This window comes from Gouania willdenowi, chromosome 16 (genome assembly GCF_900634775.1).
Source record: "Gouania willdenowi chromosome 16, fGouWil2.1, whole genome shotgun sequence".
Classification (NCBI taxonomy): domain Eukaryota; kingdom Metazoa; phylum Chordata; class Actinopteri; order Blenniiformes; family Gobiesocidae; genus Gouania; species Gouania willdenowi.
Window position 1 is genome coordinate 68,509 of NC_041059.1, and position 16,039 is coordinate 84,547.

Here is a 16,039-nt window from a genome sequence, read left to right on the forward strand (position 1 = left end):
AAAATCACACCTTAAAGTTTGGGGATGTTGTACAATTTAATAGTGCACAGATAATATATAAAGTAAAAAATAAACTGTTACCTGTAAACATATAAAAAAGGGAAATTAAACCTAAACAACACTATTTAAAATGTCTGTGTATTTTCCTTTGTGGCTGGTTTTGTGGAACAATGTTGATGAAACGATTAAACAAAGAATAAACATAATGCAGTTTTGAAAAAAAATACAAAAGATATATCTTTGAAAAGTAGAGAAAAAAAGAAGAATGTAGTAGACAAGACGAGGCTTTTTCCTTTTCCTGTCGAACAAGTCAAATGTGAATTTTATTGAGATTGACTTTTTTATTTTGTAGAGATTTCTGTTGATATTTGTCTATTCATTTTCATCTATTGTTTTGTTTGTTCAAAATAAATAATAAAAACTGCTGGTAAATATTTTCATGCTAGGAATAGTAAAATAGAAAAATATAGTATGAAGTTAAAATCATGTCAAAACTAAAATACATTCAAAACATTATTTACAAACAAACTCAGTGTGGTTTGCCAAATATAAACCATTATTCACAAACTAATGCATTTAGTTTTTGTAAATAAGAAAAGTTACACGTGTATCTGAGGCTCCAGTGTTAAAATAGCAGTCGATCAAAGCTTTAGATAAAAAACAAACTAAAAACCAAATCACTTCATGCTCTTCTTTCCTTTATGTTCTTCTTTCACATATTTGATGCTTGGTGGGATGGAGGTAGTCGATGTTTCCACACGTGTGATAACTAACAGACTGTGGAGAGTAGAATGCTCTGTGACGGAGGCCTGGAGATGATGACCCTACGCACACAAAGTCACAAAGTGTTGGTTTTGACTCCAAACTGAAGGTGAACTTATTCTCACCATCTTTATGTTCTGTGACAACGTCGTGATGTTTCACACGTTTTCCTCTCAACACGTCAGCGACCTGCAGCACAAATGTTTCATTTGTTACCAGAAATATTCTGTTTTACATCTGCTCTAAGCCAAAGGTTCTCAACCTTGGGGTCAGGGCCCCATTTGGGGTCATAAGACACTGGGAGAGGGTCACCAGATGCCTTCAAGCAACTAAGAATATTTTCTGAACAGTTTTTATTTATTTTTACCCTTTTTCTACAACTCCACCAAACTCACCATATTTTAACTTATTTTAATCACTTTTTCTTTCCATATTTTTGCTCCTTTTAATGTATTTTTGCTACATTTCTCCCATTTCTGACATTTCTACATCACATTTCAATGACTTTTCTGCACATTTTTCCACTTTCCAGACATGTTCATCACTAATAAACCCTTTCACACCTAATGTCACATATGTTGACACATTATTGTCACTTTTAACCTCTTTTCACCAGATTTCATGCTTATTTTTGGCAATTTAACCACATTCACCATTTGTAATGCCCATTATTTGCCCAGTTTAAACTAATTGTACCTATTTTTTAAAATTCCATTAGCCACAATTTGTGTAATTGTTGACAGTTTGTCACTGTGATCCATAGGCAGTAATACATATTTATGAATAATGCACTATGGTTATTCTGGTCCTGCTCATATGATAACAAACTGGGTCCAAATGTGGAACTATGATAAGTTTGATTGTATCTGAATTTATTTTGACTGTTAACATTTTGCCTCTAGAGGGCAGCATAAACACTTTTAGAAATGTGCATCTTTCCATAAATCTTCCATTTTCTCACACACAATTCCACAAAATTCTTCTAAATTACACAAAAATGTTAAAGGGGTTCTTTTTCCCATACTAAAATCTGTGGCCGACTGTAGGTCTAGGCAGCTGTGGCTACAGATGTAGCTTACCTGTACAGTAGGAATATTTTCTATAATATATGATAAAGCCCACATGGGTATATTGTACCTTCTTGTTGGCCGCCACCATCAGTGGCGTGTCATTGTGGGAGTTCTTCAGGCTGATGTCTGCGCCGTTTTTCAGCAGCAGGTGTACCGTGTCCACCTGACCCCGCCCACAGGCCCCGTGGAGGGCCGTGTTCCCCCCGTACGACCTGCTGTTCACCTCACATCCACTCTAACACACAATAAAATAACAGAATAAAGTTAAACGCTACTTTGAAACAGCAGATTAAGATTTTAATAAACTCTCCTTTATTTTTATTTATTTTACCTGAAGGAGAAAATGCACCATTGGTGTGTTGTTGGTCTCTACAGCGAGCATCAGAGGGCTTTGACCACTTTTAATGTCCTTTAACAAAAACAGAGGCAGAGGTCACATGATGACGTCAAAAGGGTGAAAGTTTGAAGCAAACACTCACTGTAGCGTTGATGTTAGCGCCTGCTTTTAGAAGCATCTGAACAACATGAACATGACGCTGTAGCACAGCCACGTGGAGCGCTGTCCGACCTGAGGAAAATCACTCACAATAATCAATAAATGGAGAAGAAAATAATAAATATATAAATACAGTACATACATAAATAAATAAATGATACATACATAAATCAATAATAACAAAAAAGAAATGAATAAATAATTACATAAATAAATATGTGTTTGATCTTATGAATACTTTTTGAGATATGGACAATTTAGTGAGCCTTCAGTATATCTCTAAAAATATTCATCAGATCAAACAAAACATTTACAGTGTGAATATTAAATAATCACAGAACAAATGGTAAAAATTCAGGATAAATTGAAGCATTTGTTGAAACATATTGTTTAACATTACAGAGATGATTAATCAATGATTTCTCACCCTCATAGTTAGTTATTTCTAAAGGTGTGAAGGAGGAACGAAGGAGAACACTCAGACATTCTATGTGATCGTATTCACTACACAGATGTAAACATGTGTGTCCGTTACGATCCAGAGCTGATGGGTCAGCCCCGCCCCTCAGCAGGGCTTCCACCATGTCCCTCTGATTGGTTATCACGGCCAGATGGAGGGGGGTCTGTGGGAGGAGACAAAAACCAGCTGATTCAGCAAAAGTTACAGCATTATGAAGACATTTACTCAACGACATGTGAACAGAGAGATAAGCTTTTATCTCATCTGGTTTGGCTAGCGCTAATGGCTAGCGCTAATGGCTAGCGCTAAACTGTGTCACCACTAGAGGGCAGTGTGACATGTGCTGCTCTATTTATATTATACTTTACTATGTTGTTTTTAATTTCTATTCACATACCCAGTGTGACAACTTGCATACTCCTGGCGGTACCCGTACCCCACTTTGAGAAGTGGTTCTATAGTCTAGAGCGAGTAGAGGAGGAGAAAATAGCTTTTAATTTGTTCAGCCAATTTTTAAAAATATTTAGAACACATTCAATTTACAATAAAGGAAGTTATGAGCACTCACTTCATCTCAAACCTGTTCAACAGGATAAAGATCAGATTAGTGATAAATGTGCTGAGTCATCAAATAATAAAGAAGCCACACCAACGTGTAATCAATGTGTCATTTAAGTGTTACCCACATACCTTATATATACATATGTACAGTATACCTAACCCTCATTATCATCCATCCCATTTTGGGCTGTGTGTGTGTGTGTGTGTGTTGTGCGTGTGCGTGTGCGTGTGTGTGTGTGCGTGTGTGTGCGTGTGTGCGTGTGTGTGTGTGTGTGCGTGTGTGTGTGTGTGTGCGTGTGTGTGCGTGTGAGTGTGTGTGTGTGTGTTTGAGTGTGAGTGTGTGAGTCATAGATTTCAGGAAAACAAGAACTACAGGAACAAACACTTTGGAAATTTCACATTGTCTCCAACCATTTTTCTTAACGTTCTTTACTGGAACACACACACACGCACGCACACACGACTGGGAGTCTGATTTGACAGCAAAACTTCCAGCTTCCAGATTTGATTTGATTTGATTTGGTTTGATTTGATCAGAGGTGTGTTCCATAAAGGAGGTTTAACAAACTCTGAGTCTATCCATAAACTGTAGGTCAACATACCCTCCATGGTAAACTCTGTATCTGATTCCATTACAGCTGGTATGAAGTGTGTTAATCAACCCTGAGTATGTAAACATTGGGTTAATGACGTGTACGCGCACGATAAAAAGCCATCATCAATGGATCGACAATTACACAAACTACCATGGTAACCACCCATTAGAGTGATTTATTCACTCTGATGGTGAAATAAGCTGGTGTTTGATGAATATGATCCTGTTCTAAAGGTGTGTTCAGTCTTCAGTGATTATAGTGATTAAATCACCTGTAATTAATAACACTTTATGATCACTTCATCACTTTATCTCTTCAGTGACGTGACGAGTGGTGAATAATAATAATAATAAAATGTGTCTGAGGAGACGTGTCAGCATCATAGGATGTCTGCATAGAGAGTCCTCCTGTTACACTGGATATAAACACAGTGACTGATGCTTCATATCTAATCATTTATATTGATTTTAATGTAATATTATCACCAGATTCATCTCTACGTCATAAAAAATATGTCATAAAAAAAACACTGAAGCGGGACGTGAACCCGTGACCCATTGCTTCCAAGAGCAGCGTCACAGTTCACTGTGACATCATAACTTCATAGATGTATGATCTACAGATTTAACTGTATAATAATATAAAACAATAATCAAGCCTTAAAAGTGTATTAATTTAAATGATCATCTCCTCCTTTATATTATCTACAGGTTTATATTCAGTGAACTTTACTACAGTAGATGTTTTAATGTAGATCAACCTCTCAGTGTGTTTCACTTAATGATCTACATCTACAATGTTAGAAAGAAAACTACTGTTATCACAATAAATCAACACAACATTAGTAATGATGTGAACACGTCTGTGGTGTGTGATGTCACTAATGTGTTTCAGAGAAAAGTGTTAAGGTTCATTAAAGTGTTAAGGTGGGCGGAGCCAGGTAGAAACCCAGGGTTTCTTTGATAAAACCTGTCAGTGACCAGGTTTAGTTCATGGACAATGTTACCATGGTAACATACTCAGCGATAAACATACCTCATGTTTAATGAGATACTCAGAGTTTCATCATTTGAGCCTGAACATACTCAGAGTTTGAACATAACCAGCTTTATGGAATAAACCTCTGAGCTGATCTGATTGATCTGATCTGATTACACAATGACAGGTGAATAAACGGTGTGAGGATGAAACAGGAATGAGGGAAACTCCCGTTCTCTTCCCTTAGCTCTGACCTCACATCACTGCATTCCTTTAAAATGGGTGGATCACCGTGTGAGGAGGAAGAGCACACAGAAGAGGAAGAAGAAGAAGAAGAAGAAGAAGAGGAAGAGGAAGAGGATCGAAGGAATGAAAAGGGAAAATATAAAATAAAGGTGGTTGATGGACAAACAGCTTCAGTGTGTGAAGGTGAACAGAAAATGGTGAGAAAGAAAATGGAATATAGCTTATTACAGATAAGGGTTGACATGAGAGAGAGAGAGAGAGAGAGAGAGAGAGAGGAGAGAGAGAGAAGAGAGAGAGGAGAGAGAGAGAGAGAAGAGAGAGAGAGAGAGAGAGAGAGAGAGAGAGAGAGAGAGAGAGAGAGAGAGAGAGAGAGAGGGAAAGTCCCTGTAAACCACCTCTGAACCTCAGCACAAGGTGTGTTGAGAAAGAGCAAAGGGGGGGGGGGGGGGGGGGGTCATGTGACTTCTCAGAAAACTAAAGCACACACACACACACACAATACACTCACACACTCACACACACACTGATCCTAAATCATTGAAAAATGATCAATAAAGCAGTCATGCTAAAAAAATATTTTTGCAGAAATTGTTCAAATAATGAGAAAAATAATGAGAATTATTATTATTTTATATGATCTTTAATCTATTTTTCTTTTATATATATATGCAATGTAAAAATAAAAAAATTATATATATATATAAAAAAGACTGGTGGTGGTTTTCCAGCTAAAACCACTATATCTGGTAGTCAAATGACTCGTCTCTGTAAATCTCCCTGTTTGGTTTTAACTGCACGTTTCACTAAATATTTGAGCATGAAAAAAAATGAAAAAGCGAGTTGCGTACAGAGCATTATCACAAACAGGACATGAAAACACCCTGAAGCCTCAGCAACCAGCGCTGGTAGAACACACGTTGTTTCTGGTAAGTGTGTCTGTGGCATCCTGCATGGGTTCAAACCTCAACCTCTCACAGTGTGTGAAACTCATACAGTGTGTGACATCAGCAAAGGATCATTAGGAGTCATTATCGTCATCTTTCCTCCTTTCTCTGGATTTCAAAACATAGAAAATCCAACATGCAATCATTAAAAAACTCCCTTTTTATTGAGCAGATGAAAAAACACTAAATCTTTCCCTGAATATTTTCAGCTTTGTTTGTGTCACGTACGAGCCAAAGAACCAGGAAGAGAGAATTCCTCTGGCAGCACTTTACATGCCATGACTGTAAAATATATGGTAAAATACATCCTGCTAATAACCAACTATAATATAAACTTTAACAGACGATTTATCCTGCACTTGTTCAGACTCTGATTGTTTTATTCCAGCGATTCATCCAATCACGTTAAAGAGTCGTCTAAGAACTGCTGAGCTCGGGGAAAAGAGGGTGTGTGGGTCATACCTGTCGGAGGTTGTTGTAGATATCAAGGCTTCGTCGAGCCTTCATTAAGAGGTGAATTAATCTGTGGATGATGGAAAACTCCCCCTGTACCACAGCTATATGAAGAGCTCTGAAACACAGTTCATCAACATCACCAAAAACTCTTCAAACTTTTTAAAATTGATTTTTATCATCTTGGTCTCAATCCCAAAAGTCTTGATCGTGATTCATTCTGGCCTTGGATAAAGTGGTTATGAATAAAACGTAGAATAACGCATCATTTGGCTAATTAACTCTAATATAAACCTAGATGGTGGGAGGAGTCACATCTTAATGCTTGAGCTAAGTCAGAATCATGAACGCTAATAATAACTATATAATATATAATTATAATGTGAATGTATTAAAGCAGCAGTGGAGCTAAAACTAGTGCAGGAAGTCATTTACTGTATGGTTTACGTTAACAACCACGATCAATGCACGTTTGTTCAGTTAAAATAAAATTATAAATTGATGTCACTTCCTGTTTGTCATCAACAAGTTCTGCATTAATCTGTGTTTAGATGGAAACCAATCCATCATCTATTGATTGATTAATGTTGATACTACTGACCAAAGGTTGATTGACTGCACATATAAATATATATACTATATATATTTAGCTTGACCGTTACAGCCTGTCTGAACACTAAGTGTTTTTTTCCTTCATTGATAAATAATCCTGTCAACAACGAGTGCATAATGCAATATGAAATACTAATAACTAATATCTAATGTAGAGTTGTCATGATACCAAAATGAGCAACGACGATACTGTACCAGATAAAGTATCACGGTTCTGGGTAATATCACGATACTGAATACTTGTTATTATTTTTATGAACAACAGTGTATTTGTACAAGTTAAAAATACTCATTAATTACTAATAGTGTTGTTTTGTGCTTGATAAGAGAACATGAACAAAAGCACATAAGCAATAAAAAAACTAATAAATGAAGTTAGAATTTATATGGTTGAAATTTAAAAAAAAAAATCATTCAGTTTCCTTTGCACATGAATTTATGTTTAACTAACATAAATAAACAACTTAGGATAACAAATCTACTTTCTCTTTTATTTTAAAAAACTACCTACAATAATGTTTCTTCTCCAACATAATAAACCATAGAGGATAAAATACAATAAACAGGAAGTGATTCCCTGAGAAAACTACATTTATGTATTTTCTGGATGACGTCACTGGTGCTTTATGAGATTAGATGTGTTCCTCCTTTGTATGTATATCATTTGTAAATATTGTTTGTAAATATCTCTGTAAATAAAAAAATCGCCCTGAGTCCGTGTGGAAAAAAACAAAAGTGTTCCTCCATTGGCTCCTATAGCTGATGACAGCGCCTGCACAGTAGATCTCTTATTGCTTTACCGTCTCTGCCTCGTTTAAAGACAAAATAGGTCTTTTGGAGTTTGGTTTTGTGAGCAAATTTGTGATGTCACTGACGACGTTGCTGCGGCAGACTCGCCGCTCGGGCACGGTGCTTCTGCCATGTGTTGTCTCGTGTTTGTTGAGCTTTAGCTTGTTGTCTTCATGGAGTTCTTTCTTGTCGGCAGAAACACACAAACAGCCAATCAGCTAACAGACGGGCGGACCCAGCGTGCGGAAACAGCCTATCATATCTCGTACGTCACCAGGAACAGCCAATCATTCAGCAGCTGTGGAGTTTGGTTGTAGTGGTTGCCATGTTGGTATGTTTTGAATAGCGTGCAGTGAGTTTAGACTGTGCAGTGAAAAGCCAGGAGGAGAGTAGAGGCAGCTGCTATGTAGCGGAAACTGGTACCGGTAGTATCGTAATTTACGGTAGTGCTGTCATGTAGAATTTCTAGTATAGTAGGAACCGTTACATTTTGGCACCTCAGAGTAACGTGGGTATCGTGGGTATCGTGCAACTATAATCTATCTGTACTTCCATTAGACTTAATCAGGGTTTGGTTGTTTTGAGCCCTGGGAAAACAGGGAAAAGTGGTTCAACAGCAGCTGATATTCTGAATAAATTTTGACTCGTGGACTAGTTTTTTTTCATTCTCCCAAACTCCGCCCCTCTCAACAAGGGCCTAGTTTGGTTTTTGCCTTTTGTCAGCTCTTCTTTCTACCCAGTGTTCCATATTTCTATATCTATATCTAAGAAACGGAGCGCTGCTCTGCTGTGGCTACTCCCCAGTACTCCTGTACCCGTCCCCCATGTGATATGTTATTGTCTTTCATTTTTCTTGGTCGTGATGTAACTGAAACTTAATTGCCCCTTGGGGATGAATAAAGTTTTCCGAATCTGAATCTGAATGTAGTCGTTCACTCTAATCTTAATCCATCTCTTTCTCTTTTTTTCTCTTAAGATGAAACTGTGCAGTTTCTTGTTTCTGGAAATGTTGGCGACCACAGCCCGTATCACCACAGCTGCACTGACGCACTCACACAATCCTGGACTCGCCACATTAAAATAAAACGTCTCACACTGTATGTATTAGATGGAAGGTGCTAAACACTGAAATAACACACACTGTGTGGTTTAGATCAGCTGAGTTTGAGCTGAGAACTCACTTTGTCTGAATAGTAAACAAAAGATAGGAAGTTAGTCCGCTTGTAAGAAATATAGCAAACCTATGCAACAATAAACAGTGCTTTAACACATGTATACATGTGTTGGCTAATATAAAAGACAAAACATTACTATATAAAATTAGTTTTTATCACAAATAAGCAACATTCTATGGTTGGTCACTTGCATTTGTTTTACCCATAACAAATGGTGTGTTTTTAAAAGGGATGTGAACATTTCGAGCATTATGGCATTAATTTGTTACTTTGCTTTGTTATTCACTTTTTGGAGCCTAAATCGATGACATCTGCCGTTGTACCTCAAAGTGGCTTCAAAAGTGTTTACATGGTAAATAGATAGAAAAAGTAGTTTAAAAATGGCAGAAAAATAAGAGGAAGAAACTTGTGGGATTGTTGAACTGTGGGTAATATGTCACAGCTAATTACCCTCCGTGTGTGGCTGGAACTAGTGGAGCATGTCTAACCCTAATACAGAATAAGAAACACTATTATTACAGTCACTCAGTTTCTTGAATCCGTTACAAAAACCCAATATGCTAAAGTGCAGTTTGTATCTCCAACTTTCAATATCATTAATAAAAACTAGTGCAGTGCCCGTCGGAAGTATGCATTCATATAGTGGGCGCTTAAGGGAAGTTATCAATTACGGGCATAATAATAACATACTCTGTAGCATTATTAAGGGGCATATTTGCAGGTGCAAAGTAAAATAACGTGTGCAATTTCCCTGGTTTAATTCTATGAGACGTGCAGATGATGAATGTGTTGGGTTTTTTTATACTAATTTTTATATTTTTTGTTTTATTTATTGTTTGTTGATGCCATTGTAGTGTTATTCTGGAGTCATTTTGTGTATTTTTTTTGACGTAGTTTTGTGTATTTCTGTTGTCATTTTAGGGTATTTTTTGTATAAATATTTAGTTTTGTGTATATTGAGTCATTTTCATATTTTTGTTGTTGTTTGGTGTATTTTTCTGTAATATATGTTTTTGGAGCCTTTTGTATATTTTTGTGCATTTCTGTTGTTGTTTTGTGTACTTCCTGTATAAATATTGTTTAGTTTTTTGTTTTACGTAATTTGTGCATAATCTTTTTTAGTGTAGTTTTGTGCATTTCTTTAGGTTTTGGTTTTATTTTACTCATTTAGTATATTTTTGATTATAAATACTGTGCGTGTGTGTGTGTGTGTCTACATCCATCTACTCCGTGCACGTGCATCAGCCGTGTGTGTGTGTTTACACTGTAGCTGCTATCATCTTTGTTAGCACATAAAATAATATATAAATTAACACTCACCGTTGCACAGAACAAACAATAATCATAGTGGACCATCCGCTCACAAAAACGTTACATTCCTCGGTCTGAAGAATCAGAATGTTTGTGATGTAATCGAATGAACCCGGAACCGGAAGTAGCACGCTCAATACCGCGCTCTTACCGAGAGAGCCGTAATTATAAAATTAACGTTTTGACCGTTTTGCTACTAAATGACTCTGGTCTAAACTATCTTCTTCTCTCTCACTCGTGTGTTTACAGTCTGTCTGATTGGCTGTGTGCGCAGCGATTGGCTCTGGCTGCACACGTGACTCTTGCTCGCGTGAGGAGGTGAAATGGATGTAGATGGTGCGCTAGCGCCCCCTCACACCCTGAGGTCAAAAGTTGAATAGGTTTCATTTCGGGGCCGTTCAGAAATGAAATCAAATTAAAATAAACATTTACAAATGACCAAATTACTCCAAAATAACAGATACACACACTCAGGGTATTTGGAACCTGTCGAGCGAGTTTCAGGTCGAACTGGCACCGCGTCAGGGAGATATTTGCTCCACACACACACACACACACACACACACACACACACACACACACACACACACACACACACACACACACACACACACACACACACACACACACACACACACACATCCACACACACAGACCTCCCTTGAATTATAGTATAGAAGAGCAATTTAAAGTGATAAATGATATGAAGAAGTTTATTAAATCAAATATTTATTATTATTTCATAAAACTGAACCTCTACTGTCAGAGATGTGAAGAGAAAAATGTTTTCAGAGTTTTTTTGCCTGTGACCCTCGGAAAACGGACGTGCGACCCAATTTTACACTCAACCCAGACTTTGAGAACCTTTGTTGTAATATTAATATATAGTATAAAAAGTATTAAGGAATTAAATCATTTTTGTGGTGTCATTTTTGTTCAAAATCTGCAGTATATACAGTTCTTGTCAGTTATGAAAACCTTTTAAAAAGCTGATTTGGGTTGTAAATTTAAAATGAAAAATGAATGCAGCACATTATGAAGGATCAACAAGTCAGTTATTATAGGACACACACACACACACACACACACACACACACACACACACACACACACACACACACAAACATCTAATGAAAAAGTCAACATACGTGTCTCCGTCGTCATCCTGACGTGTGGCCAGAAACAGACTTGTCTGATACCAGTGGTTTGGTTCTGGTTCTGGTTCTGGTTCTGGGGGCACGTACAGTATTTGGTGGTGACCTGAGCAGGGATGGACATGTTTCACTAACCAATCACAGAGGATCATCTTAAAGAGGACATATCATGTTAAATCCACTTTTTTAGCCCTTAAATGCATTTTGTTGTATATTTAGTGTTTAGAAGTACAGAAAAGTTCTAATTAATCTCTTCAGGTGCTCCGTAGATATCTTTATATTCTGTTTTGATCATATTTTTCAATCTGTTTCCATTTTTCTATTCTCTATTACGTTTTTTTAACTATTACATCACAGTATTTGCAGCTGAACTGCCAAATTAGTTCATCAACTCCAGGTCCAACACTTCGAGCAATCCGCCATTTTTATTTCTGGCTTTTATTTTGTAGTCCAAGCTCCAGGATGCAGAAGTTACGAGAGGATAAGTCAAAATGTTGGGTTGTTGGATGTAGTAACCCACACGCTTCATTACACCGTCTCCCAGCATCAGAACCTTTTCAAAGTGTCTGGTTGAGTTTTATTTTTTATAGAAATGTACCACATCTGTGGATAAGGTCATTTTTGTGTGTGAAGCACTTCAATGATGACTGCTTGAATGTATTTCCTTTATAAAAATGATAATTTCATTTGAAAGGACAACTGGTCATAAACACAGGGAGGTCATCAGGAACATAACCAGTTTCAGTTGAATACCATCAGCTGAAACTGATATAATCATCAGGAACATACTACAGTGAACAATGTGTTCTCATCTCAGTGTGTGATAAATAGATTAAGATTAAAGATTAAATCGGGGCTTTCGCCTTTAATTGGCCATGTAATGTTATTACATTAATGGAATTTGTCCTCTGCATTTAACCCATCCCTGAGGAGCAGTGGGCAGCCATTTTGCGGCGCCTGGGGAGCAGTTTGGGGTTAAGGGACTTGCTCAACATCCCACAGTGACGGCCCAGCGTCCTTAACCACTAGGCCACCACTGAATAGAAACACGTGTGTGCTGTAGTAAAGTTTAACTGCAGAGCGCTGTGCATTTATCATCCAATAGATTAATATCATAAATAATCTCACACTTTTACACATTAACAGTATCAGCAGCTTCCTGTCTGAGTTCTAACCCTAACAACAATGTTGTTTTTGGTCTGAATTAAAGATTTTAATTATTCATCATTTTAAACTTCAGTAACCTGGTCAGGACCAAGTTATGATGTGGAACAGATCTGAGCGAGTATTAAAGCTCCGCCTCCTGCTGTGCGCTGCACTAATACTGTTGCTCTTCACTGTCATCAAGGATTTTAATTTATTATATTTGTTTAAGATCATAAGATGTTCCTCCTGTAAAGACGCTCAGTCTCACAGTTCTCTCCATTGATTGGTCAGACGCTGCAATCTCCACCCCTTTCATGTGCACGCGCACGTAGCGAGGCTGTAATGACTTAGCTTAAATTAGCGTGTAGTGATCATGACCTTCATAGTAGAGCTTGTGTCTGAGAATGAATGTTTGGTTAGTTGAAGCCAGCTAATGTAGATACATCCTATCTAGATTGGTAGTAAACAACCTTTATGACTCAGTGGTAGCTTCAGGTACTGTATCTTCTACGCTGTGGTCTGCTGGTGAGAAGGCAGCACGGATAGGGATCAATAAACTGATTAGCCCTGGACCATCCACTGGACTCTGTAGAGGAGGACGTTAACACCTCTCAACCTCTGCATCACACTATGTAGGGCAGGGGTCTGCAACCTTTACTCTGTAAGGAGCCATTTTGCCTAATCTCGACTGGATTAAAGTCCTTCTCATGAAAACAATACAGCGTATAAAATTCTATACCGTTAAAATAGTATCGAATAATTGTATGAGTTAATGGATTTGAAGGGCTACAAAAATAACTTGAATTTGAAAACACATTATCAACTCCAACACATGCTAATTTCTTACAACATATCAAGCTTGCATATTAAGTCGATATGTTAGCAGTTAAATAAATCTTTCCTCACACAAATAAAGTCTTTTTTGTTATTTAAGTTATCTGACCAGAGATTTAAAACTGAAGGTTAGCCACTGGTGGAAGGAAAGTTAATGGTCTGTAGATGTTACAGGAGTTGAAGTAGGACGGTGGCAGAGTTACTCATTTTTAGGTTAACCAATTGTTTTATCATCATTTTATTTGAAGTTAATGTCATTAATCACCAGTACCCTCTGTAGGAAATCATTCATTTTCTTATTTTTTTAAATCGTCAGAGAGCCACATGAGGCTCCAGAGCCGCAGGTTGCAGACCCCTGCCCTAACCCTACACCCTACACACCCTAACCCTACACCCTACACCCTAACCCTACACCCTAACCCTAACCCTAACCCTAACCCTACACCCTAACCCTAACCCTAACCCTAACCCTACACCCTAACCCTAACCCTAACCCTACACCCTAACCCTAACCCTAACCCTAACCCTACACCCTAACCCTAACCCTACACCCTACACCCTAACCCTACACCCTACACCCTAACCCTAACCCTAACCCTACACCCTAACCCTAACCCTAACCCTACACCCTACACCCTAACCCTACACCCTACACCCTAACCCTAACCCAACCCTACACCCTAACCCTAACCTAAACCCTACACCCTAACCCTACACCTAACCCTACACCCTACACCCTACACCCTAACCCTACACCCTAACCCTACACCCTACACCCTACACCCTAACCCTACACCCTAACCCTACACCCTAACCCTACACCCTACACCCTAACCCTAACCCTACACCCTACACCCTAACCCTACACCCTCACCTAACACCTACACCCTACACCTACACCCTACACCCTAACCCTACCCCTAACCCACCCTACACCCTAACCACCCCGTCTCTCATAACATGTATAACACTAGCATAGCCTGAAGTGGTTTGTTTTTTTCTCATCTGTAAATAAATATGTTCCTCCACAGCCTAATATTACTCACCGCTTACCATATATATATATATATATATATATATATATATATGTATTTTTTTCTGTATTAATATCTATTATTTATTTTATTTTCATTGTAAATTTTATTTTTTCCATAATTTTTCCTTTCTGTATTAATATTTATCTTGTCTTAGCTGCTGTAATGTGGGATAAAATAAAGGATAATGTAATCTAAACTCATAAGAACCAATAAAGTAAATCCAACTTTAGTTTGCATGAAGTAAATGTATATAAAACTTATTAAGTCTGTATAATTCACCTTTACTCATCCTACATTATTATTATTATTATTATTATTATTATTATTATTATTATTATTATTATTATTATTATTATCATGTCTCACCGTAGTTGATGGTGGATGAATCCGGGCTGTGGAGGAGGTTGACCGGGGACAACCAGACTTCTTCTTCTTCTTCTTCTTCTTCTTCTTCTTCTTCTTTTTCTTCTTCTCTCTCATAAATTACGGGTCTTTTTCTCAGCGGAAGCTTCAGAAACGACGGATCTGCGCAGCGTTTTCGCGCACAGCTCAGCGGAGGTCCGGGGGCGCTGGGAGGGTCACTGTGGGTCTGGTTCTGGGTCTGACCCTCGAGGAGCTCCCGGCTCCTGGTGCTCAGGTCCAGCGGTGCGTGGGGGTTAGTGGTCATGGTGTGTGTGGGGCCCCGGGGCCCTGGGGGTGGTTAGGATCACTGCATCAGCAGGGTTCCACGATCAGCTGTGTGTGTGTGTGTGTGTGTGTGTGTGTGTGTTAATCACGGTACTTTCCCTTTAGAGTGAAACTAAAAGCAGCTGATGGTAAAGAGACAGGAACCAATAACCATTGTACACCAGTGCTTCTCAACTCAGGGACCAGGACCCAAAAGTGGGCCACAAGAATGATTTCAGCAAATTATTGTGTCTTCTTTATGAATAGGTGTCATTTTGAAGTGTAAAGAGTATATGATATGATATGATATGATATGATATGATATGATATGATATGATATGATGTACAAGTTAAAAGTAGCTCAATAAAACAATACTCAAACTAAAAGTTACCAGAAACTTTAACATATTAATACAAAAATAATATATTATAGTGTCAATAACTGAATGAATGAATAGATTATTTATTAATATTATTATTATCATACATCAATTTTATAAAGCACTTTTCTGGGTACTTAAAGTCGTTTGAATGAATAGAGCACTGTTGGGGTTCAGCGTCTTGCTCAAGGACACATTGGCAGTGCTTGAGAAGTTCACTGGCACCTCTCCAGCTACCAGAACAACTTCTGTTTAATGAATGGATGGATGAATGAATGAGTGACTGGGTGGTTGGGTGGTAGGGTGGTAGGGTGAGTGGTTGGATGGATGAATGAATGAATGAATTGATGGATGATGGACGGACGAGGG

At 37.9% G+C, this 16,039-nt stretch overlaps 1 protein-coding gene across 2 annotated transcripts; it reads right to left on the reverse strand.

The window, feature by feature from the left end:
- Window positions 1-304: 304 nt before the first annotated feature.
- LOC114478310 (B-cell lymphoma 3 protein-like) lies at window positions 305-15,358 on the reverse strand. Of its 2 annotated transcripts, XM_028471299.1 has the most exons (9): window positions 14,991-15,358; window positions 11,602-11,713; window positions 6,576-6,684; window positions 2,756-2,951; window positions 2,312-2,400; window positions 2,164-2,241; window positions 1,900-2,067; window positions 888-951; window positions 305-824 (listed from the first exon to the last, which is right to left on the reverse strand). In XM_028471299.1, exons 1-9 carry the CDS (start codon window positions 15,289-15,291, stop codon window positions 700-702), a joined length of 1,242 nt encoding a protein of 413 aa, XP_028327100.1. In that variant the 5' UTR covers window positions 15,292-15,358; the 3' UTR covers window positions 305-699. The 2 variants fall into 2 exon arrangements, with proteins under 2 accessions (XP_028327100.1, XP_028327099.1); XM_028471298.1 differs by having other exon boundaries at window positions 305-951.
- Window positions 15,359-16,039: the final 681 nt, after the last annotated feature.